The sequence below is a fragment of the Anguilla rostrata genome, chromosome 15 (genome assembly GCF_018555375.3).
Source record: "Anguilla rostrata isolate EN2019 chromosome 15, ASM1855537v3, whole genome shotgun sequence".
NCBI lineage: Eukaryota > Metazoa > Chordata > Actinopteri > Anguilliformes > Anguillidae > Anguilla > Anguilla rostrata.
Window position 1 is genome coordinate 9,387,066 of NC_057947.1, and position 26,923 is coordinate 9,413,988.

General features: G+C 42.0%; 1 protein-coding gene across 1 annotated transcript in view; it reads right to left on the reverse strand.

The window, feature by feature from the left end:
* The window catches only part of LOC135241237 (low-density lipoprotein receptor-related protein 1B-like), a 457,371-nt gene that overhangs the window by 266,226 nt on the left and 164,222 nt on the right, over nt 1-26,923 (reverse strand). The window contains exons 5-8 of the mRNA XM_064311460.1: nt 26,470-26,589; nt 25,352-25,480; nt 21,794-22,042; nt 18,104-18,266 (exon numbers count right to left, since the gene is read on the reverse strand). Coding sequence (XP_064167530.1) covers nt 18,104-18,266; nt 21,794-22,042; nt 25,352-25,480; nt 26,470-26,589 — 661 coding nt within the window. The remainder of the gene's footprint in view (nt 1-18,103; nt 18,267-21,793; nt 22,043-25,351; nt 25,481-26,469; nt 26,590-26,923) is intronic.

The following is a 26,923-nucleotide window of genomic DNA, read 5'->3' on the forward strand; positions in this document are numbered from 1 at the left end:
CCATTTTTCACATTATTTCCTACACCACCTAAGGGCATCACATGCCTCAGCACCCCGGACTGCATGGGATCTCCGGTTTAACAGACTTTACAGCTCAAACTTCAGATACAGTAATACCGGCTCAGAACCTGCCTGGTCTGTCTCATGATTATCTATAATGCCGAATAAATAATGGACTTTGTGGCACTCGCACCTTGTTCACTGAGAACAGATACGTAGGTAGAACTTTATTAATCCCCATGGGGAAATTTGATCATTGTAGCAGCAGGTAAATTACAGAACAGTGCAAGAAATGTAGATGAAACTGTAAAAAGATAGAGGATAAAAGTATAAAAGTCCTGAATAAATAACAAACTACCGTATATATGTAGAAAACATATTCGAACCATGAACTGCCAGATGCGGAAGGTGTATTTAGTGTGTAGATAGGGAGGGAAGGTGCATCTGCTTCTCTCTCCATGAGGTTAGAGGAGATTTCAGGGCCAGGTGTTACTCCCACTCCTTTCAGCTGGTTTCACTGTACTGTAAATATTTCCCCATAGTTACAGCGCAAGTGCAAGTGTGAGTGTGTGCGTGTGGGTGTGTGTGTGTGTGCGTGTGGGTGTGTGTGTGTGTGCGTGCGTACATAGCTCAGGAGGTAAGAGAGGTTGTTTGGCAGTCGGAGGCAGTCGGCAGTCGGAGGGTTGCCGGTTCGATCCCCGCCCTGGGCATGTCAAAGCATCCCTGAGCAAGACACCTAACTCCCTAATTGCTCTGGTGAATGTGAGGCATCAATTGTAAAGCGCTTTGGATAAAAGCGCTATATAAATGCAGTCCATTTACCATTTACCATTTGCATAAGTGTGTGCGTGTGTGTGTGTGTTTGCGCATACGTCTGTGTGGGCACGTGGGTGCATGTTTGTGTGTGTGTGTGAGAGAAAGAGAGGGGGAGAGAGAGAGAGAGAGAGAGAGAGAGAGAGAGAGAGAGAGAAAAAATCAACTATTTTTAATATACTGCAAGTAGCTAGCTGCATTGCTAGCTGTTGCTGACTTTGTTCTGGCACAGTGACAGATTGATTTTGTGTGAATCATGTCTCTCTCTTCCACATAAAACTCCGAAAGATGATTGAAAGTCAGATCTCTTGTGGGTGTGCACAAACATATAATGCATGCGCTATTTTCAGGATGAAAAGTAAACAAAAATATAAAACCTCCCCAAATCTCTCATTCCCCCACGCTGACAAACCAAAGATCAACTGAGCAACTGCAGCTGCCTTTTCTTGAGTAAATCTGGATTTTTTTATGCAACACTTGTTAGAAAAAAGATGCTGATTTCCAGCCAGATTAAATATTACTGCTCAGCTGTGACATTAACCCTCTGGGGTCTAAGTGTAAAATGAGGCACACTGGTGATTGTGCGATGCTCTGACATTAGCGTAAATTTCATCAACTTTATATACAGTGATTCCAAAGTGTTTCATATCTTTGTTTTCAGATCGATACTGACCATTTCATCCTGTGCATAACCATATTAGTTCTGTTATCTGTGTACTTAATTTCTTTCCTAAATTAGTTTTACCCGTGCACCTAATTTCTGCTGTAAATTTGTTTTACGTGTGCACTTAATTTCTTTCCTAAATTAGTTTTACCTGTGCACCTAATTTCTGCTGTAAATTTGTTTTACCTGCGTATTTAATTTCTTTCCTAAATTAGTTTTACCTGTGCACTTAATTTCTGCACTAAATTTAAAGTTGTTACCTGTTGCCGGTACCTAGTTTTTAGAAAGAGGCGCTTGAAAGAGAGGGACAGCACGTTTCAGGTTAATCCTAAGGGTCTGGTCTGTTTGGTGACATTATTAACCTGTGTCCATTTCTTTCTCCCCCCTCCCCAAACATATAATGGAATTCCTTAAGCAATTAAAAGACACACTGAACCCATATCTATGCACACTAATCTAGGGTGCTACTGAGTTTCCGGTTCTGGAAAGTTCTATTTAGTGCTCTGAAGAAGCAGCAAAGCACAAAGCTATTCAGAGTGCAAGGCCCAGCAAGGGCACACCATAGCACAGGTATTGTCCTCTGGATTAAATCTCTGAATGCCTTGAGCTTGTAACAAAATAACAAACAGTGACATTCAATTCAATTGAAAAATCTTATTAGCTACATAAGTAAAGGTTTCTGAGGCCTCTATACAGAATTTACATTAAAAGTGGAGGTCTGCGTTTCATGACTGGCGATGTCACATAGTCGCTATATTCTCTACCTGTGAATGGAGATTTTAATACAGGATGCCATTTGCCATTTCTGTTAGAAATAATAATTTTTGGTCATCTTAAAAACAGGCGAAAACAATAAATGTTTTGGTAATATCATGTTTCCTAGCTCTGATTTAAACAACCAAAAACATGGACACTTAAATCTGGCCCTATAATCCAGCCCTAGTTTTCTTTTCTCCCAGGTAATTAACTGAAGGATAAGTTTGAAGGAAAATGATCAGTTCTCAGCCCTCCAGGACCGTGATTTGACTTACAGTTTACATTTTACTAATGTCAGTTCACTCTTGGATAGGACAGTCTCTGCCGTAAATGAAACTGACCCCTGTTTTGTGTGTGATGCAGTGCTGGGTGTGGCCACTGTGTCACATGGTGAACATACAACCCGAAAATCCTGAAAAAATGTACCCGACTGAATTTTCAGAAAACGAGTAACGTAGAAACGAGAAGCAAAACCTTCACTGGCGGAAGCAATGGGTTTAAACACCAACATAAGCACAAACAAAACCCCACAGCAGCCATGCAGGAAAGCAGGCTACAGCTGCTGCCCTGCCGGTGAGTGAGGGCGGTGCTGTCCCTGGTCCTGGAGCTCTCCTACAGCTCCAACCCTGTCTGTGAGTGGGGTGGGCGCTGTCCCTGGTCCTGCAGCTCTCCTACAGAGTGCTGTCCCTGGTCCTGCAGCTCTCCCAGATCGCTGGGATAACTTGGGTGCTGAAAGGACAATGCACCATCACCCTTCCTGGCTCCACATACCCTCCCCCTGGAAGCTAGCCAGGAGGAGTCACCTGGGAGGCTCCTTGGGTCTCCAGCACAGATGGCCCATTCTGTCCTACAGCTGTGATACTTGTGTACTTAATTCTGTCCTACAGCTGTGATACTTGTGTACTCCATTCTGTCCTACAGCTGTGATACTTGTGTACTTAATTCTGTCCTACAGCTGTGATACTTGTGTACTCCATTCTGTCCTACAGCTGTGATACTTGTGTACTTAATTCTGTCCTACAGCTGTGATACTTGTGTACTCAATTCTGTCCTACAGCTGTGATACTTGTGTACTCCATTCTGTCCTACAGCTGTGATACCTGTGTACTTAATTTTTGCCATGAACTTCTATTATCTGTGTACCTAATATAAATGTGGTGTCCAGGCCGTACACTCTTTTGCTACCCCACAAGTGGTTTTATGTAGCGTGGGTTATCATATATGTTCTCTGAGCTAGAAGACAGCGGGGCAGCCATGATTTCCCCTTCTCAGATCCTTCCTTCAGCACAGGAGGGGGCATGGTAGGATTGCTAATGGAATCAGCGTCAGGACTAATATTGGACGAATAAAAACTAACTGTGTAAAACTAATAATGGACTATAGATAGAGATAAAGGTAGTTTGAGAATTTTTTCTTTTCCACCAAACTGCATGCCTGTTAATAATAATCAGTGCAATTCTACATCCCTAAAGGGAACTGTTTTTATGGAGCACATCATGCGCGTTTGGGCTATTCCTTCAACGACCTTCCCTGGTGAGCACTGGCAAGAAGAAAAGTAGCTGATATAAATCCACACCACAATGGGGTGGGGGGGGGGGGTCCATAACCCAGCACTTCATTTACACTTCCTAGACTACACAGTAAAATGCCCAGTGTTAATTCAGCTCCAAACAGATAACATTTGTTACTGTGTTTGTAACATGTGTTACTGGACCTCCACATACATTGGCCGGCTGGTCCCAGTCATAGAAACAGTTATATTATAAACAGCTATGAACAAGAGGAGTCACTTCTGATGACCAGAAAGAATCTACATTATGTATCATTAGTTGTGTTGAGGGTGCATCAATTTAATTTAGGCTGACCATAAAGGATCTACATTATATCACATTAGTTGTGTTGAAGGTGCATCAATTTAATTTAGGCTGACCAGAAAGGATCTACATTATATCACATCAGTTGTTTTGAAGGTGCATCAATTTAATTTAGGCTGACCAGAAAGGATCCACATTATATCGCATTAGTTGTGTTGAAAGTGCATCAATTTAGGCTGAGGGGAATTCATTTAAAAAAACACAGGCAAGAGGTTTATTATATTCCACTTAAATGCTAAAAATATTGAAGAAAAAGCTTCCACTCCTTGATCAATTGGAGCACATATCAAATGTGTTCAAAACAAATCGCATTCTTAAAATAGTCTGCATTTTCAGTCAAACACTTCTCAGAAAGACAAGTAAACTGAACCATCGCCAAGACTGAACAAAGTCCCCTCTTGTTGGGAGTTTTCCATTTCAAACAGGGAGATACACAATTCCACACCGCATAGCAGCGGTTCTTACAGCTCTCCATCGACTGATGGGAATATGTCACGGGACAGTATTGCATGCCCGGACTGCGGCACGCTGAGTGGCCATCACACTCTTCCTCAGTCTCTGCTCGCCCCATTAACCCAGGCTAAAAAAAACATCTGCCTTATTAGCCCCATGTTGTTAAGGGCAACAGCCATGCACACGCTCCACCAATCAGACTGCAGCGATAGGAGGGGGGGAAAAAAACACAGTTGGTAATGTGGGGAGCTGATATCATTGCTGTTACAAGTGAACTGTATGGATTATTCACCCAATCACCCATACTTTAGCCTGCAGCTCATTACACTCACATTGCAGAAAACATGCCTCGCGTGAAATATATTTAAATGGTATGTAAGAAGAGAAAGAGAAAATCCCCAGAAGAGTAATATGGCTTTCATATGTTGGGCCATTTATATGGCCTCATCCACATGCCCCATAAAACCACTCACTCCGCTCTGTAGAATAACTCTACTATGCTAATAAACTACTACTAAGTTCAGAACCCTGCACATTTCCGAGTCCTCAGAAAAGGACTTGCATGCTACCTGTATTTATGTCTCAAGAGACTTTTTGGATATATCAAAGCCAACTGCAGGCATAAACACTCCAAGCAGTTGTTTAGGACCACAACCATCCCTGGGCCATTCAATTGAAGTTTTTTCTCTCTTTTTTTTTGGAGCACTTTGAGGCCACAGAAACATTCATGTTTGAGGCCACCAAAACCCTAAGGCCAGCAGTGGGATTCAAAAGGCTCACTTTCAGCTGTCACGAAAAGGAAAAGGATAACGAACAGTAGCAAAAACACCTCACCATGGCAACAAGAGAGCGGGGCATTAACTTTCCGTGCCAGAAAAAAACAATTGTATATTAGGTAGTGAGCTTACAGATGCTACTGCCATGGCATCAGAGACATTTTCACATTAAGGCACTTTGGAGTTAGGGTTAGCCCTAACCTAAGCAAATACAAAAATTAAATCAACGTTCCACAGTCACATGACTAATAGTTAGCCTGGGTTAGTTCTGATGATTGTAGCCTCAGAGTGCCTTTACTGGTAGGCCTGTTGTAGATAAACAGGCTAGTGATATATTCTTGAAAATACAAGTTCAGTTCTCCAGGTCTTTTTTTGGCTGGACCGCAACAGTGGGGCCAGCCCTATAAACACGAATGTCTGTGACTGAGTGAGTGAGTGAGTGATGAAGTTACACCATTGGTCGGCCGAGTTATGAAGTTACACCATTGGTCAGAAGTGTGTTAGGTCCAACCATATACTAGGTTTTGACCTGGTCTTGTTACCACTTTGCTCATCCGATTTATTGTTTTGCTGCATGCCTGACAATGTCTATGTACCAGTACTGGTAGTTTCAATACCAGTAGTTTTCTAATGAGGCGTACCGGTGAGAAACATTATAGACGCCGGTCTCAGAAAACAGCCTCCAACAGATGGTGGGGCTTATTTATGTTGCTGGAAATTAAAGGCCCAGGCCGCTAATAAAAGTTTTATGACAGGCAAGTTATAAATGCTTAATAAAGCATTAATAATAGCACTGGACATGCTGGGTGTATCACTTTACTACTGAGTCTGTCAGTGAGACTAATGAATACTTTATATTAAAAGTAATGCACAGTAGAATTTTCATAGCTATTTATACCAGCGTTGCCGGCATACTATTTTGGAATTTGCTCTGATGATTATGTATACTTCCTTATAAACATTTTCCTCATGAAAAATTACTTGGGTCTTTTATTTTCATGAAAGGATACAGACATTATTGGTTCATTTTCTTCAGAGGACATGCTGTCTGGCCTCAGTATTCATTTGATTTATTATTATTGTTTAAATCCAAGAATAAATTGAATCATTTGTCTCCCTGTCTGCCTCAGCCACAGTAAAACGTAGTGTTAACCCATTGAACAGAAGGTTTTTTTGGCATGCTTTTTCCAAAACATCAGCGCTATAGAACTCTTAAGATTACAAGCAGTGAATATTTCATCAGCATTACAATGGTCAGCTAAAAACATTCTAATGACATATTTGTGATCTTACACCTTAAAGGGTTAAATCAACTCTTACAGAGTACATATGGACCCTATTGGACTTACATGTACTCTGTTAGAGTAGAATTAGCATTTTTCTGTGCGTGCTGCTGCTGACTTCTGCCCTCGCTACGTCCATTCCTCTTCCTCTTCCTCGCTGAGACGTAAACGGCCTTATCACTGACACTTCCGAAACGCTCTCGCCTTCCAGAATTCTTATGCATGCCCTCTCCATTATGCACCAAGCGGTGGTAGCACAGCTTTACCCATTTCCTGTGCCTGCCTCCATTTTGTTTCTCCTCCCACCTCTCTCTCTCCATCTCGCCTGAGGAATTCTGTGTTGTCGCTGTCGCTTAAACGCACCGTCGTTGTTTTCTGCGGCTCGCTCGGCCCACAGATCATCCCAGGGCTCTCCAGGCAGATGGGGATTCACTGATCCCGCGGTGCTGCTGCAATCAGTCCGGTTTGTGGGACAGAGACCCCCTGACGGACGGCGATGCTTCCTGAGGCCGAGGCCATCGGCCACCTGAGCTTCTTTCCCCTGCTCCGGTCTCTCTGCGCCGCCCAGTAGCATCTGAGCAACCGTGAGGCCTGTGCTCATAAAGCCCCTCAGAGCAGAAGCACTGATCCAGGACCAGCTCTCCCCTGTCCGTGTCCTAACCTCATCCACTATGAGCTAAAAGGCTCACCAGATCCAGAACCAGCTCTCCCCTGTCCATGTCCTAACCTCATCCACTATGCGCCAAAAGGCTTAACAGATCCCAGGTCAGCACACAGATGCTACTGTTTATCCTGTGTCCGTCCCTCTGCCTCACAGATGGTTTTAACCAGGCTACTCAACTCATAGGCTCATAACTCTTTTTCATAGGTTTGTAGACCCGAAAATCTATAGCTTTCATTTTGAGCATTAAAGTCATTCCTGTCATTGTCTCTTAGCCAACATTATAATATAATGCATGTTTGTAATGCTATCATTTGGGATTTGTATATTTACATTGGGTTTGGCTGCTAAATTATGGTGTTTACCATCATATTAAACAGTTTCTGCAGAGTTTACAGCAGGTAAACATGAGGCTAATTAGCTTGCTAGTTATTTAGCCTTACCCATCAGTAACAGTAGGCTGCTAGACAAGTCAGGTTTCGTACCCGCTAGCTTTATAACATTAGAGCAGTAGTGGTCTCTCTCGCTAACTGTCACTCAAAGCACAGCACCGCTCCAGCCTGCACCACGTTAGAAGCAGACAACCGGGTGGGCAGTGGTATAATGGTTAAGGTCTTGTAACTTAAAGGTTGCAGGTTCGAATCCCCGGTAAAGCATAGCAGTTGTACCCTGCAGGATAAGTACTGCAAGGTACTTCACCAGCATTGCTTTATTATATATCCAGCTGTATAAATGGATACTGTGTAAAAAAAAAACCTGTATAAGTCATCTAAATGTGCATAGTGTAAAGGGAGCACAGCCAAATTCAGCAAGTCAAGTTTCATGGCAATGCTGGTCCTAGCATGGCTCAGCACAGCGCTGTACGAGTATGAACAGGCCCAAACAGGACGTTTAATAATGGCTGCACTATAATCAAACTGCCACCTGCTCTTATTAAAAGTGATTTGTAAAGCCGTTTTAAATGTAGTCAAATAACAGAGAAATCAAAGGCATTTTATAAAAGATAATTATGTTGTGAAAAAAAATTTAATAATATTGAGAGAAAACAAAAACGGGCACATTGAGTTCTGACAAAAATCATTTCTTATAAAAATGTGTGGGAGCCATTCTTTCACTCTTTATGAGGCTTGCACAAAGGCACTCCAACAAATATAACTTCAATAGCCGTGTTAAAAACTTCTGAAGTCAGGAAAAACATTTGTGATCTGGAAAAAAAATAAATAAACTAAAATAAAAAAATCATGAGCACCCATATTCCGTATGGACATCTCTCATTTGCAAATGAGATCTACTGAAGGCAAGAGTCTGATTCAATTTCACAGAAGACTAATCAGTGGCAGAACGGCTCTGCTGGTCGCCCTACGCGAGAGACGCAGCGGCGAGAGGAAGCCGCGCCGAACGCGCTGAAACTCATTAAAAACCCGCGCGGTCTCCGCTCCCTCCGCATTATCGCCCATATAATGGCCCGGTTTCGCTGTGAAAATTGTTGTTTCAGCTCACAGGAGATATTTCAACGGAGCCTCTTTCGGTGGCTGAGGAGCATTGCTGGAATAATTACACATCCATTCTCTTTCTCGATGGGTTCTTTTTCTGGCTCCGCCGTTCGTCTTAAGAAAGATTAAAGATTCTAATGAATACATTAGTCCCCTCGCGGAAATCATTTCAGGCGCCAGCCATTTTGTAAGGCGGGTATTTCATTATGTTTCAAACAGAAATAAAAGAAACAAAAACAGAAGCCCACAGAGGGATCTTTTAAAACCGGGGGGGTGAGCTCTGGCATATGAGTAATGATTAAAACTCTGAATATTAATATAACCTTTCATAGCAGCAGATGCCTGCAGAAAATATTCCATCTGCAAATCAAAACGGTTTAGTTAAAACAATCTCATTTTCATCTGCAACATGCAATCAATGATGCAGTTGAGAGCACAGTTTGATTTTCTCCCGCCCTCCCACCCCCCCAGGCAAATGCACTTAGCCAATTTAAGAGCATATGCAATTCAGCCAAATTAAACTCTTTCTCTCAGATTAACATCGCATAGCTATAAAAAAAAATCCCAGCCATAATGACTTCATTATCGTTTCAAATCCATGCGCACGTGAAACCCAACATACTATTTTCATCATGGTCTGCCCTAAATGTGTCTGCCTTTTATTGGTCATGACTTCATGATCCCACTAAGCCAATCAGAACTGAGTGTTCATCCAAGCGAATGCAAAAGAAAGCGTAGCTAAGGATGATGAGACTTTGGATGTGGTTTGACAAAGGCTTAATTGTGAGTCAAATCTTGGGGAGACTATGTAGAATAATCCATTCGGCAGATACCTCTCAAACCCCACACAATCCCACCTGTTTTGCCGGGGGGTTCGATTCCCCAGCCACGGCACTTTCTGTACTGTGATCCCACATCCATCTGTAACCCACTCTGTTTTCCCTCCGTCTGGATAAAAATATATACGTACGGTGGGTAAACTGTCTAACCTCTTTAAAATATATATATATAAGTGAAGCATGATTCCTTTATTGAGTCCTCCTTTTACAGATCGCTTTGTTCTTTGTAATAAGTTGCCTTGTTGGAAAAAGCTCTCAGCGTCGTCAGCAGGGGAGATATTAATCCTCAGGTAGCAGGAGAGGAAATCGCAGACAGACTTTACCTTATCTGCTATATTCCTCTGAGTGACGGGATAAATCCTCTAGAACAGGCTTCCGAGTGTCACAGCCATCAATAAAAAATGTGCGAAAAAAGGTGACGGCATACAAAAGAGCAATGCCTTGCTTAAAACAATATATTCACGTGTAAGCGTTTCTACAGGACCGATTAATTGCGTATATTCAGGCGAACGCTTTAAAAGGAACCCAAGCCAGCTCATCCCAATAGGAATATATTTTTCTCTCACTTATTTTATAACCTCAAAAGCATAATCTCATAAACACTAGAATAATAAAAAAAAACACAATGTGCCCAAGAGATTGATTTTACTTTAGCTACATCAAAATACAACCGGCTCAGTGACTGACAGGTACTCATTATTATTCTTCTGTTCCTATGAAGAGAATAAAACAATCACATGCACCGTGACAAAGCACACCTTAACCAGAGTGAATGATTGACAGCGTTAAAAAAAAGTATTTTACAGAGCACAATGACATTCAGAGAGTACGTCCTATCCACATTCAATATTCTGATATTTGAGTCTGAATCACGGTATGATTTGGGGCTCTATTTTTGGGAATGCTGCACAGCGCGTGGGTAGACTGGGCGTGGCTAATGGCGTGGCACACGGGGAAGATGGAAAATGGGCTGGATTATACTGAATATATTACCTGTGGGTGTGCTGCAGTTGGATTCAATCTTAGCCAATCAAATGACCTCATTTCACGCCCTTTAACAGCCGTGTGCTTTACGCCCTGCCATACCGCCAGTTTCCTTAGCCCGCCACAGCAATGGAAGAGCAGTCATCCAGACAGACATGTGACAAATCACAGAAATGAGACGGACCTTCTTCTGTCTTACCAAACAAACAGGCTAATCCTCACAAGCATTCTGTCAAATATGCTACTCCTCACAATCTTCTCTCAGTAAATAGGCTCTGTCTGACGAGCATCATACACAAATCACCTCATCATAGCCTGCTTTATATTAGGCCGAATACATATGCAGGTGTAACCAGCCTAATTAGGCAATCAGTAAGCCTTTTATGTAGAAAAGCTCTTTAGGAGACAGTCACGTCAATGTTGTTCCCAGTGCATCATGGTGCACATGGTTCATTTTAACTACAGTCACGTAATTAAAATTAAAATATTGTCAAAGTTCAAGTTGCGTTTATTGTCATTCTTCTCACTACAGAGAGATACAAGAAAAAGAACAGAACACAGTGCCCCTGGGAGCACAGTGCAGTATAAGAACAGCCATAGACAATTAAAAACAGAAATAAATACAGGCATTGATGTTATAAAAAAGACAATGAACAATAAATGCAAAGTATGCATTTTTCCTGCTTGGACAGCATATGATCCATAAAAACGGTTGATTGGCTTTTCAATAGGTTATGATCACGTACACATTGCTTGGGAAAGCCCCAAAATTAGCAACTCGCTGGGCGCTGGGCTGAGTCTTGGACCATAGACCTGGTCTGAGCATGCGGGCAGTGCAGGTGTGAATCACAGACTGCACTGACACCAAAACTGCGTGATCTCCACTAACACACCCCCAACAGCACCTCTTCTCCCACTCCTACGGCTCACGGTGAGTCACCAAATTACCAAACAAGCTCAGAAAAATCAAAACCAAGGGGCGAAGACCAGGCTTAGTTTTTGAAGCTTACTTCCTGGTCATGTTGAGAGACATTGCACACTAGTGCCAATGTGGTTGGCTCCACTATAGGCCTTTTAGCCACCCGTTTCAGTGTAAGTCAATGGTACTACTGTGGAAAATATACTTAATTTAATAATTAAGCATAATTTTTTCCCACAAGAACATATAGTTGCCATAGGCATTTTTTCTTCATCCAATGTCTTCCCATGTGCTGATTTGTTAAGTTATTGTTTCATTTGGACATTATTTTAATATTTTGTGGATAGACCATGGGCAGTCAGCACTGCCTACTTGTGTCACTAAGGGGAATTTCTCCCACACTAAGTGGAAGACCCAGACTTGGGCCAGATTTCATGACCATAGAAGGGTCCCCCTTTTCTCTACTGCGCAGTCAATTCACAAGCTGATGGAAAGTCAGTGGGTGACATCACGATCCTTTGTCCATATTTTTTTTTACAGTCTATGGTCAAAATCCATGACAAAATGGCACCTCGCCAGTGTGATGGCTCCCCTCACGCCAACACGCCAGACAGGAAATAGAGCCATTTGAGTCAAGCACATGTTACCAAACCATGTGATGGTTTATTTCCAGGATGTATATGGCCACAAGCCATGGTTGGTCATAAAATATTTAATATATTTATTTAGATATTACATCAGTATATTGGTATTGAAAAACATCACAGTATTGTGATTCCAGTTGAGATTCTAAATCAGAATTACAGAAAATCATGTTTTTTTAAAGTTTTTTTTTCAGTTAAGTGTTTGTTCGGCTATTGTTTTCTGTGTAGTTTACTTTTGTTTCTGTGACACTCAATCAGTCAATTTTAAATAGTAATTCTTCATTTGTAAGTGAGAGTATGAGTTCTGTCTTTTTTCTATTATTACTAATTTTTTGTATATTTAATATGCATCTTAAATCCAATACTGAGTTGGGTTTGTCTTGCTATTTGTCTCCACCAGTTTACGATTTGACAATGGTTCCTTATTTTGTGACATGTGGTGTGGCAAACAAGCTTGGGGGGGGGGGGGGGGGTGGTCACTTTCTATGCGTTTTGGAAATCCACAGATGATGGTAAAGTTGGTATCGTTTTCAAAAGCAGGAATCCAGTGAACAATATCCATTGTACATTTTAGTCCCAACAATGTGCTAACTTGGAGAAACATTGATAGGATGTCTATGGTTTACTTAGTAATTCTCTGAAGGAATTATCATTGTTGTCCACTTCGTCGTTGCATGTACGCTGAATTGTACACATAGGGATGTTATTATCTCTGGCTTGTATAGACTCTTTGAAACAAGATGAGTCCACCTACAAGCTTCTCTGACCAGTACTGACCAAGCAGTCCCTCAGCATAGCCAATGGCCCCCACCGTGCATAAGCAATGACTCATCATGGACAGTATAACTTCTGCCCAGTACACTGACAGCCAATGGCAAGCTATTACAGCAATGACTGTGAAGAATTTTAAGCCAATCAAATTCTAACGTTGTGTTTCTAACGGTATATAGTTTGTTTGGCTTGCATGAAAGGACATGCATTGTTTCTCCTGCGTATACAAACAATAGGTTTTTCAGAATGCACGCTGAAAATGTAACACACCAGCATAAAAGTTCTTGATACTTTATGCCTAAAAAGGTTTCTGTGTTACAACAAAAATGTATTTTGTAATGTCTAAGGCATTCGGGGTCCTTAGAAGAACTAACATGTCTGAGTGAACGTTTCTGAGGATAGTAAAAACAGCTTTGATTCCACAGCAGAGGGCATGTTCTATGACTTGATCCCATTTTATATCAGTGAGCATCTCATTAAATTCTCAAAATATATTTATTATTATTGACTAGACTTATGAATAAAGAGTAGGCCTGATTTTGAATAATAAATGTGGCATGTGTAATTGTGGGATGTGTTTACATGTTGATGGGGGTGGGGTATTTGATGAAAACTTCAATCAATGGATTTGCAAACTAAATAGCTAATGTAGCTATTTTATACAATCTTCCAGACCTGCTGCTACCAGAAGGTGAGATGAAGGTTTGGGGGGGGGGGGGGGGGGCAGAGGAGAGGGAGGGGGAGGGTGACAGGCAGGCAGATAGACCTAATTTCAGCACACCTTCCACTGGCATATAGTATACACTATATAGTATTTTACACCTCTAAAGACCCATAATATCATTTGGTCACCAAGTGTCCTTCTGGAGTCTCTCAATGGCCTTGAAAAAAACAATGTAGAATGCATTTTTGGTGGTATTGTCATCAGATTTAAACCACGATTTGTCCAGCATTGTGGCTGTGGCTCCACTGTGTTTCCAAACCAACCAGGCACAGTCATAAGCATCTAAATTCACTATTTGATTTTTTTTAGTTGAGATAAAAAACTTTCACTGTATTTGAGCTTCAGTTGCTTTCTTTCAGTGATATTTAGAGTATTTCTGACTCTAGAACAACAAACTCTCAAGGGTTACCTTTCAAAGAAAAGAACAGGATTATGCCGGTAGTCTGAAGGGTTCGAGAATAGCAACCATTGCATTGTGGGTAAGTCATCTTCAGGCTTGTGTTAAAAAGGGGGCTCCACAGAAGGGTGAATAGCAGACTGAGCAGGGTTCAGAGATGCCACAGCCTGCGTTGTGTCTAGATCCTACTAGATGCTTTCTCCTGATTGCATTAAAAACTAGAAGAGTGCACTCAGTAGAGTGCAGATCTCCGCCAGGCGTGTTAGCTTTGCTGATGTAACAATAGAGGCTACACAATCAATGCAACCAGACAAATACAATATTACAAGTTTTTACCATGTGCCACTGAAAATCCCAAAAACACCGATTCAGTGAAGTAACGTTAAAGGTGGTGACGTGTTAGCTAATTTCATTCATATCAGCCACGATGTGTTAGACAGAGCTAATGTTGACGTTATAGTCTAGCACTTTCGTTTCAAATCTGGACAGGAACAATTCCAAAAGACCAGCGATGTAAAATATCAATTTCAATGTGAAAATGGCAACAAAATAGCCATTTTAACATTGAAATTGACATTTTACATTGCTGGTATTTCATTCCAAATGGAAGCAGTTGTTGATCACTTGCGGCCCCTACCGGCCGGTTAGGAGGAGTGCGGAGTTAGAACTCAATGTATTTCAATGGACAATGATGGAAATTAATTCAAATGAAATACTTTTTCTTGACCGATTTGCAAAATATTTGAGAATTCAGGTCCTTGGCCTGCTGTGAGCATGCACAACACGTATTAGGCTGATTGGACCAGTAGTATGCAAGATTAGCTGCGGACAGATACACAAACAGACACACACATGCGACCATCGCATAATCCCCTCCAGGCTCTTGCCTGGCGGAGATAATGAATGGGAATTGTATTGAAGATGCTTTAACTCTTCTATAGAAAATAAAGATTTCTTAGAGGCCACACACTCAGTTCACTTCCCATACGTGAGGAATCAGTTCCACAAACAACATCTTTGTCAATAGCAAAAGAAAAAGCATCTTTCTCTGCCATTGGAAGCTAGTTCCATCTCTTCCTATCTGTGGGACACAGAGAGTTCATCTCTGTTTAACTACAGTAATGTGAAACTGGCATTATTCTGGTCATCGCAGAATGCATTGTATAAAGCTGATTTATGAGAGCTCTCCTACTCTGACTCACCAGGCAAACGGATGCTCCCTCTGGCTCAGTTTCTGGAGAGATATTTTAATTTGTGTGGTTTTCTTTGATTGTCTGAGAGTTTATATGTGTTTATATGTGTGATGCAGGACATTTTAGATAGGAAGTGATTAAAAAAACCAAAGTAATATTTAAAAAAACCCAGTAAGTGAACTTTCCATAAAAGGAATGCAACTGAAATGCTGTTAAAAGTGAATGATCACATTCAAACACAGTGAGCAGGCATTGCAGTGGTTCTGTGCTAGTGTATCCATGGGTTGCCAGGGAACATTTCACACCCATAATCTCAGGTTTGTTTTCTGAGCAAATTTTTACCAACCTACACCCAACAATTGCAGAGGAACACAGACAGGCTTAACTTTTCTTTTAACGGAGAACAAGACACCACTTCAGAATATATATCCCAAACCTTTTAGTATAAATAATTTATTTGAACCCAACAGCAATCATCCAAAAAATTTAAACACAATATTCCAGTCGGTTACATTTTCGGGTTGGGACTTAACTACAGCATATATATATATATATATATATATATATATATAAAAAAAATCTACTCAAATGAAAGATTTATTCAAAGAGGGAAACATTGAGATAAGTGTAAATGCAAAAAGTCATCAGAATGAGAAAGTGGACGTGAAGGGTATTCTCTTCTGAGCGAAAAAGAAGACAAAAGCTCAGCTTCCTCCTGTTGTGTTGTCTACAGAACATCATTCAAAAGCAGGCAATAAAACAAGTACACAATAGTTCCCTAACAGTGGCATTAAATGGCAAGTAATTCTTCACTCTGAGGAAGTTAAAATCCGCTGTTGGCATGCTTTAGAGGTGCATGAGAGATCAGTCTTCAAAACAGTGCACACCTGCACTAACAACACTCTCAGTGTAGACCTCCACTAACAACAATCTCAGTGTACAACTCCAATAACAACACTCTCAGTGTAAACCTCCACTAACAACACTCTCAGTGTACAACTCCACTAACAACACTCTCAGTGTACACCTCCACTTACAAGACTCTCAGTGTAAATCTCCACTAACAACACTCTCAGTGTACAACTCCACTAACAACACTCTCAGTGTACCCCTGCACTAACAACACTATCAGTGTACAACTCCACTAACAAGACTCTCAGTTTAAATCTCCACAAACAACACTCTCAGTGTAAAACAGCACTAACAACACTCTCAGTGTACACCTCCACTAACAACACTCTCAGTGTACACCTCCACTTACAAGACTCTCAGTGTAAATCTCCACAAACAATACTCTCAGTGTACCTCTGCACTAACAACACTCTCAGTGTACACCTCCACTAACAACACTCTCAGTGTAAAACTCCACTAACAACACTCTCAGTGTACACCTCCACTGACAACATGCTCAGTGTAAATCTCCACTAACAACACTCAGTGTACCACTTCACTAACAACACTCTCAGTGTAAACCTCCACTGACAGCACTCAGTGTACACCAGTGATGTATGATGGTAGAGCCTCCTTTCAGTTGCACATTCAGTTCCCCCAATCATTTTACTACATTGCCACACATTATATACGATAAACCTAAGGGACTCACATTCATTACCATGGGACTGCACAGTAATTACTTTTTTCATCTAAATTATATTGCCAAGTAGAAAATGAGGGATGCAGCCAGAAACATAGGACTCATAGGACATTAACTTGCTTGCTGCCACTTTTTATTATCATTATTATTTTCATTATTATTATATTTCTGATTGAACAGGGATAGATTATAGCTATCATGTTGCTCCTTTCACACTAGGCTTTTCATAATCACAGTGTTTTTTGTTAACCTCAGAAGCCACTGTGATTTGCTGTGATTCAGATCAATGAGACAGATGAAGAAGTCCTATCAGTTATGAGTGAAACATAAAATAAAAACCATTATAATTATAATGCAGTATGGAGACCAGTAGTGTCTGTGACAGTTCTTAGCCACCAGCTAGCCAGCTCACTCTAATACCGATGAGGTGAGATAGAAAAAAAACATTAATAAAAAATAAAAAGATTGCAAAACTGTGAACTCACAAAATCTGAATATGCTATGTTTGCTATATATACCATAAAGTACATTTAAACATTTTTGCTCACTTTATGGTATATATACGGTTTAGTTTAGTAGCTTTCTAGCTTATCGGGATCACAATTAAAATATAGCCTACCGACCCAGGCTATATTTGTCAGTTCCAATCCACAAATACATCTGACCACATCATTCCTACCCTGTATCAGGGCCAAAGGTTGCCAGCTAATTCAGCTAACTGTAAAAATGTTTTAACAGTTTTTAAAGCACTCTGTGGCCTTGCCTGTGCTCTAGACCAGGCACCCCAATCTTCCAAGCCCGGCCTTTTATTTGACCCCCGAACCACCGAATGATGCCTCACTGTCTCAGTACCAAGACACTGCCACAGGTCTTAAAAGACTGTGTAAGTCGGGTTGCTATGTTAAATTCATCTGTTTTATGTGTTTTATTCACTTTTATGAGTACTTGTTGTGATATAATAATAATAATAATAATAATAATAATAATAATTATTATTATTATTATTATTATTTCTTTAAAAATTGCTGTAACAGGTTTCAGAGAACTAAGTAAATCAACATTTTAACATTGCTTTAATGCTTTTCCTTATTGATGTATAATATTGAAGCAGTGCAATAAAAATAATAATAATAATAATAATAATAACACAACCATACATCAATTGTGCATGATCTATGGGGACGTAGTCACGGAAACATCAGTCCTCCCAGGCAGGTGAGATAGGGAGCTTCTTAACGACTCAGAAATCCTTCATATTGACTTACCCCATCAATGGATCCACAGCTATCCCTTTTGGGTTGTGAAGGTCGAGATCGATGATTGTAACGCACGTGTCTTCCCCGCGATTGCACACAAATATTTGGTCATTGATTCGATCCACAAAGTAGAAGTTTCCCGTGAGCCAGTCTATGGCCATCTGCTCCACATCTAAAATAAAAAATAAAAAATAAAAAACAGCAGATAAATAGAGTAAATGCTTTAAGGAGGGGACTGCGTCAGGTCAATCGTAACCTTTAAAACAGAAGAACGATGAACTCACAATCTTCCATAGTCTGTAAAAAAATAAAAAATAAAAAAAAATCTAACAAATGCCCTTTTTTAAGGTCACCTAATGTTATACCGTGAGTGAACAATCACAGTGAGCTATGGGTTTCATTTTAAAGTGAAAGATGTCTTTGGCATTGAATTGTACATGAGGCTAAAGCTGGTTTTGTTAAACATGGCAGGAGATGAAGCAGCTGTCTTAAGCTCTCCCCAACACCCTGCAGCTGAAAAACGGCAGCGCAGTTTCTCCCTTCCTGTTTCATTTTTGGGCCTTTTAATCCATGATTTTATTGACCTCGGAGACAGAAATCTGTCTCAAAGTTATGTATTAAATTTTCTGTTATGATTATCGTCGGTATTTCCGTGCTCATAAACAGATGTGAAACCAGCATTTGAAACCACAAGTGTAAACTGAGAATATAAGGTTTTTGATTCCCTCTCCAGCAGAGGCAAGGATATAAGGTTTGAGCATTCCTCTCCAGCTGAGCTGGGAAAATAAGGTTAGTGCATTCCTCTCCAGTTGAGGTGAGAAAATAAGGTTAGTCGATTCCTCTCCACTTGAGGTGAGAATATAAGGTTAGTGGATTCCTCTCCACTTGAGGTGAGAATATAAGGTTAGTGCATTCCTCTCCAGCTGAGAAAGAAATATAAGGTTAGTGCATTCCTCTCTGGTTGAGGTGAGAATATAAGGTTAGTTCATTCCTCTCCAGCAGAGATGAGAATATAAGGTTAGTGGATTCCTCTTCAGCAGAGATGAGAATATAAGGTTAGTGCATTCCTCTCCAGCAGAGATGAGAATATAAGGTTAGTGCATTCCTCTCCAGCTGAGGTGAGAACATTTGATTTCTCACTTTGATTCTCTGCCTTCAGAAGTATGTCATGCAAACATGATGACATTCATATGCATGTTTTAATTTTAAAACTGAACTACGTCATGCATTTAACTGACATATTTGGTGTTCACTGCATTCAGATACAGCTCTCCCAGTCGCTGGCCTGTGAGTACAAGGAGCATGAAATATCCGTCATTCTAAAACGTCTGGGCCCCTGCAGATGGCTTCAGTCAGTTCACACCAGCAGATGAACCCTGCGGTGATGGTCTTTCAGAAGGCTTTGCGTAATGAGGTAATTTTAGGCCTAGCATTTTAAAAATGCTCACTAGTTTGATGATGAAACACCTGCTAAATTAAATCTGAGGTGAAGACTTGTTTTAATGCAGAGTGCTGCGTTCATAGCCTTCACTGCCAATGAAACGCTCATTATGGGCCGTCTGAGGGAGAGAACCTGAGATGCTGCATCGACTTCAAAGCCACACTGATGTCTGTTTATAAATACACCAAATTAAAACGTACCTCCGTTTCAGTGCTGCTGTAATTACATCAAAATGCGTGTGTGTGTGCTTGTGTGTGTGTGTGCATTCTTGTGCACGTGTGTGTATGTGTGTGCGCATGTGAGCCTACATGTGTGTGTGTTTGTGTGCTTACATGAATGTTTGTGTGTGTGTGCTGGAGTAGCGTGTGCATGTGCATGTGTGTGCACATGTGTGTTTGCTTGTGCAGAAGTTAGGAGAAGTTACTGCAAATTTAATCTAATTTGAATATTAGTCTGACTCCAATGGATTATTTTCATCCGAGACTCTATTATTTTACCACAGATGATCTTGGATAATGGCTGGCCACAGGTTTCACTGCAGGAGAGCTGTCTTTCAGCTGTACTTTATTAGACTGAGAAAAACTGCCAAACCATAGGCATACCACAATCATCTGTTTGGAACATCATTCAAAAAGAAAAAGAGCACTGGTGAGCTCAGTAATTGCAAAGGGCCTGGAAGGCCAAGGAAGATCTTATTAAAAAATGTTAAAAAAAACACAAACATCTGTTCAGATCAGAAACACTCTTCAGGAGGCAGTAATGGATGTGTCAATGACTACTGTTGGCAGAACAGTTCATGCACAAAACTACAGGCTACACTGCAAGATGCAAACCACTACTTAGCTGCAAAAATAGAATGGCCAGGTTACAGTTCAGCTAAGAAGCACCAAAAAGAGCCCGCAGAGTTCTGGAAAAAGGTCTTTTGGACAGACGGAACCATGATCCCCTTGTATCAGAGTAATGCCAAGAGCAAAGTGTGGAGGCCATGAACTGTGGAGCCCTAAGATCCAAACACCCCCCGCCCCCCCCTCATCTGTGAAACACGGTGGTGGGGGTATTATGGTTTGAGCATGTACAGCTTTCACTGGCTCACTTGTCTTTATTGATGATGTGAGCAGAATGAATTCTGAAGTCTGTAGAAGCCTCTTATATGTTCAAGTTCAACCAAATGCTTCCGAACTTATTGGATGGCAGCAAGACAATGATCCCAAACATACTGCTAAAGCAACAAAGCAGTTTTTCAAAGCTAAAAACAGGAAATGTTTTGACCTGCCAAGTCATTCACCCCATCTGAATCCAATTATAATTGTTTTGTATGCTGAAGAGGAAATGTCCCGTAAGGCAACTAGCCCCTGAAACAAGCAGAAGCTGAGGACTTCAAGCAGTCATCGCATGCTAAGGATGTGTGACAAAGTACTAAACATAACTCTTTTCATTTGCAAAACGTTAATATGTCGAAAACATTATGGTGCCCTGAAATGGGGTGCTGTGTATAAAAAGCAATGTTATTTCTACTTGGTGAAACCAAAGTATATAAAAATACTCAATAAAATAAATAAAAGCTGAGAATGTGCACTTTGACCATGTTTTCGCTATCCAAATTAGTGTATATTTCTATGTTGCAAGCCCTTCTCCACTGTTCTGTGAAAACGCACAGTATATAAGCAAAAAGTTAGAGCCAAGTAACTTCAGATATCCTTGACTGTGAAGACAGGCATAATCTTACATTTGGAGATGAAAGCCTCTGGTATGACATGGTACAGGGTAAATGAAAACCAACTTGCCCAGAGAAAACACTGTAACCTTGAGAAATCACACATTTTTAGTTCCCTTTTTAAAAACTTAGCTCCTGTTGAAGGGCCATTTTAAAAAACTTAGCTCCTGTTGAAGTCCCCTTTTTAAAACCTAGCAGCTGTTGAAGTCGCCTTTTCAAAACCTAGCTCCTGTTGAGGTCCCCCTTTTTAAAACCTAGAACCTCTTGAAGTCCCCTTTTTAAAACCTACCTCCTGTTGAAGTTCCCCTTTTTAAAACCTGGCATCTGTTGAAGACCCATTCTTTAAACCTAGCTCCAGTTGAAGTCTCCCTTTTTAAAACCTGGCATCTGTTGAAGACCCCTTCTTTAAACCTAGCTCCAGTTGAAGTCTCCCTTTTTAAAACCTAGCACCTGTTGAAGTCCCCTTTAAAAAAAACTTAGCTGCTGTTGCAGTCCCCTTTTTTAAAACCTAGCTCCTGTTGAAGGCCCCTTTTTATAAACTTACGCTGCAGGCTCCTCTCCGTTCTGATTTGCCGAACCTCTGAATACGCCCTCAGCTTCTCCATTTTGGCGCACCACAGCTGGCCGGCGGACGCCACCCAGAAGACCGACTCCTCCTTGTAGCTGAAGTCCAGAGTGAGAACCCCGGGCGAGTCCAGGGGCTTCGGGCCGGGCGGGGCGGATCCGTTCAGGTGGGCCACGGCGATGTGCTCCGAGTTCCCCACGATGAGGACGGGAGGCCTCTCACCCGGCCCTGAAACAGAGAGGATGACGAGGCCTGATTGGTTCTCAAACGGCAGCACGGGCACACCACATCACAGACTTTACTGGCACTGCTTCAAATCACCGCAAAAACAAATAATAAATAAATAAATAAATGAATGAAAATGCATTAAAGTACAATGCTTCAAATCTAAATGTCATGTTTAATGATAGAGGGAAAGTTGTGAAATAGGATCAGGGATTAATTCACGCCGACGGTAGAACACAAATACAAAACAGGGCGCTGGTCTTTTAAAACGCAACCCATCGACGTGCCGTGCAATTATATCACATTAAAAGCCAAAAAAATGTGCCTAAAAGAGCAAATTTGTGAAAAAAAGATCCATTACAGCAGCGACGAGCAATGATGGCCATTAATTCCTATTCAAAAAGCGTTAGCGCTGGTGGGCCTGAAGATATGATTGATTATGAATATTAATACACAATTCGTGAGAGACATTTTTCAAAACAACCAGTCATATTTTACAAAAACAAACTTGTGAATGATTTCCATTACGGAATTGAGAGCAGGCCAGATAGAATTGTAGCAGGTCTGATATTTTATTTTTGTTTTTAATTTTTAATACACCTTTATTAGGAGTATACATTTTTTAAAAACTAATACATTAGGTTTAGAGTTCACAGACCTGGCAGTTCGAAATTCGCTCATTGATTTCGAGAACATTCTACATTCAGTGTGACTGCGTTTACAGCTCGGCCTATGAGACAAAGCTTTAAAATGACTTGGACTTTAGGAAATGATGAGGTCTGGTGAAAGAGTATAGCAATAAAAGGGCTCCTAAGGACAAGACTATATTAAATTCATATTAAATCCTGTCTGACTAGTCCACCCTCCCCCCCCCGAACCATCACCGCCGCCGCTGCCACCCTACTCGCTCTCAATGCCATCAAGACAATTCACATGAATAAACGCTTCAGTGTGGAATAATTATATTAAAACCTGTTATTCAACATCCTGTGGAAACTGCCTTAATGAAAGCCTTCATCTGTTGTGAACTTACAATTGAACTGCAACTGGATTAGATAGCTCATTTGTGGAAAAAAGAATGCATCCCTTCAATCAAAAATGAATACTTTATGAATTATTTATTTAAAAAATGTATATTTTTCTTGTTAGCACTTTATTTCAGCGTTTCTCAAGACTATTATTATGAATGAACGTTTTGTTGCCATTAAAAGCAATAAATTGTAAGAAAATGTCATAAAAATGCTTATTCCAGGTTTTCCCCCTCTCGGACCCCATAGTGCAGAAGTCCCAATATGTCATACAATCCTTGCGGCACCCTTGACATTAATTCCGCACTCCAGTCATAGAAGGCGAAGGAATTCCAGGAGCCAAAATGGCTGGATCAGGAACACTTTCAAGGCCCAGCGTTAAGCACATGATACGTGCACGCGCTCTTTTAAAGACACGCAAAGTCAGGCGACCGACGTTTCCGGCAAAGTCTGCGAGTGACGCAGTGCTCCGTGCAGGACTGGCGCTGCCAACCTTTCGCCGCTAATTGACCGCGTGATATTTTCGGAACAAAGTGCGCCGAAGAAAGGCGTGATTTATCTCACTCTTTTAAGAAAGTTTAAGTCACGGGGGCACTCTCGTAATGCAAGCCATAAATCACAGCGCTCCCGTACAGAAACCGCTTTTCGTCCGATCTTTCGCCGTCCACTCCTCCGAACCGGACGTTCCCCTCACCCACGCGTGAGCGATCACAGCCAAACCCCGCTTTCAGATCCCCGTTTGACTCTCTCGAACACAAATTAAAAACTGTAATGATACACGGATCGAGGGAACGATACGGGCACCCGGTATTCAGGTTAAGATCGTGACATTTCGAAAACAAATATTAATTATGACAAAATACAAGAGCGACGAGCTGTATGTCTGGAGGTCAGGTCGTGGCGGGGTCGGTTCATTCTCATTAAACATTAAAGCGGCGGAAACGTCTCTCGTGTTCTCCGGTCCAGCTGACGGCTTTCTGGCGGCCATCTTGTGGACCGAATGTGCATAAATCCCAGAAAGGTTTTTTTTTTTTTTGTGCCAAATGAATATTCATGTTGTTGAATGGAAGGCGGGTAAGGTCGGGTGTGATGTATTCGGCATATTCCTGGCGGGACACCAGACGCTTTGATTAAAAGCAGCGAGGTTCACCTTTTCTGCAAGGTGCACAGCGTGTCGAATGATTTCAAACAAGAGCGCCTCTCATATCTTTCACAAGTCCCTTATTGTGTGTAGCACAGCCACACTGCAAAGTGCGCATCCTGTGAAAATATGTCTTTGATTTCTTCTAAAGGTTACAATTTCTCTACTCTCCCTGATGTTTGACTGCAATCTATCAACATGATCCCAAAGCACAATGTAGGCCCAGGTCAGCCAAACATTTAAACTAAGAAAAAATTCAAAATGGCTTACATGTACCGATGTTTGGGTTCAGCTGAGATGATATTTTATGCTATCAGTAAGAAACATGGAAACCGAGGGTTGGAACGATGTTCAGAATTGCCATGCTCTGGATGAAAGCATCTGACAAATAACTGCGATGTAACGTAATAGTATTGTATTAAGTAAATGTGTTAGGGGGTTTTTGAAAAGCTGTTTTCTTTTCATTCCTGTACCTGTTAGATTGTGTACAATTTTTGTCTAGTGAAAGTCAAACGGCAAACAAAAGAATGCTGAAACGCTGTTCCTCATTCCTCTTTTAAAACGTTCCGCTGATGCAAAACGTTTTTATCTGAATTCAAGCCATTATTTTAATGAATAAACGTATTTCTGTAACCGGCAATTCAGTGGAAAGCAGTCACTGCCGAGCGCATTTTCGTGTGCGTGCGCACGCACGCGTGTATATTTTAGACTGAGATTAGACGGAGGTGTTTAATAATGCTACACTACCAGGAGAGACTGTGTCACTGTCTACAGGGAGCCTGACTCCTCAACCTTACTCAACCTCCCCGCCCCCCCACCCCCCCGAGCGGCTGGGGGTTCGATTACCCGCTAAGTCTATATGTCACTGCCAGCGCTGCAATCCCATCCCTATCTGTAACCCTCTCTACTCTCCTCTGCCTGAATAAATAACAAAGTGAAAAAATACAAACAAGGAGGGGGAATCTCTTCTTTTTTCTGTTTTTAGACTATATGTCCGATTATGTGATAATGTATAAAAGGCAAATATTTGCTGCAGTAGACCCAAGAACAGGAAAGATACAGATTTTTAGCAAACACAGCTAGCAGCAGTATAATGCTATTCAGAAAAAAAACCACACAAAGCGGAGGACAGACCGGTCTTACCGATTTTGGCTTTGCAGGACCGTGAGTCAGAATGCAGGGCGTAGCCGTCCGTGCAGCTGCACCTGTACGACCCGTACGTGTTCGCGCAGGTCTGGCTGCAGGTCCCGTACACGCCGCACTCGTCGTAGTCTGCGGACAGAGAGGCACGTCTGAGCGCGTTTTTCTGACGTGACCTTAAAACGCGCAAAGCAAACCGAACGCAGACCGCGGGAGAGCGTTTCGACTGCATCAACATTTACAGAGGGGTTTTTACGGCTCAATGCCACGCCTGAGCGAGAACATAAAAGATAAGGACGCGTGACGATGAGAACAGGCCGTGCTCTCGCCGATTTGGCTTCAGTCTTGAGACGATCTAGCAAAGTCAAACCTGGCGTTCTACACCCCAAAGTTCTCTGCCATATACTGTCCAACCTGGCAAGCTGCTCCACGCACTATCCATCTATCCATCCAATATCTACACTTGCTTATTCCTGGGGGTCCCGGGGGTGCTAGACCCTATCCCAGCGTGCATTGGGCGAGAGACAGGAATACACTCTGGACTGGATCCCAATCTATCGCAGGGCACACACATCATTCACTCACTGTTCACACACACACTCATACCAATAGGTAATTTAGAGGTTCCAATTAATCTACCTGCATGTCTTTGGACTTTAGGAGGAAACTGGAGCACCCGAAGGAAAACCCACGCAAACACAGGGAGAACATGCAAACACCCAGGTCGAGATTCAAACTCACGACCTTCTTGCTGTGAGGCGACAGTGCTACCCACTGCACCATCATGCTGCCCTGCTCTCTGCACTAACAGCTCTAAAAAAACAAACCGTGGTTTGACAGACAACCGGTATCAGACAGACTCTGATATCAGTGTGACTCTGATATCTGTTTCTGACTGATATCAGAGTCTGTGTGATATCCGCGTGCAGGGGCGTGGTTTCACAGACAGACCGGCACAGCGCTCATGCCATTCCCTCACAAACACACGCAGCGCGCCAGGGGAGAGGGTCACACACGTGGCGTAAAAGGGAGCCCCATAAACATTCATGGCGTCACATTCCCGTTTCGGCGAGCATCGCTGTTAACCCCACAGAGCCGCGGCGGCGTGGCGTTTTCCCGACCTGCGCAGCTCAGCCCGTCCTTCTCCACCTGGAAGCCGTCGGCGCAGAAGCAGAAGGTGCCGTTCCGGGTCATGATGCAGCCGTACTGGCACCGCAGCTCCAGGCATTCCGGCAGCAGCTCTGAAAAAACAGGAACGGAAAAAGAGAAAATTCACTTCACTTCCTGTTTCTTTGAACCCTCAGCCTTCGGAATTCCAGCGTCGCTGGCCGCCGGCCTGACGCTGGAAAGACACGTTGACAGGTGCTCAGTAGCTCAGGTGCTCAGTAGCTCAGGTGCTCAGTAGCTCAGGTGCTCAGTAGCTCAGGTGTTCGGTAGCTCAGGTGTTCGGTAGCTCAGGTGCTTGGTAGCTCAGGTGCTTGGTAGCTCAGGTGCTCGGTAGCTCAGGTGCTCGGTAGCTCAGTGCTCAGCGCACGACCTAGCGGCACCGGCCCAGCGGCTTTTAATTCACACCGA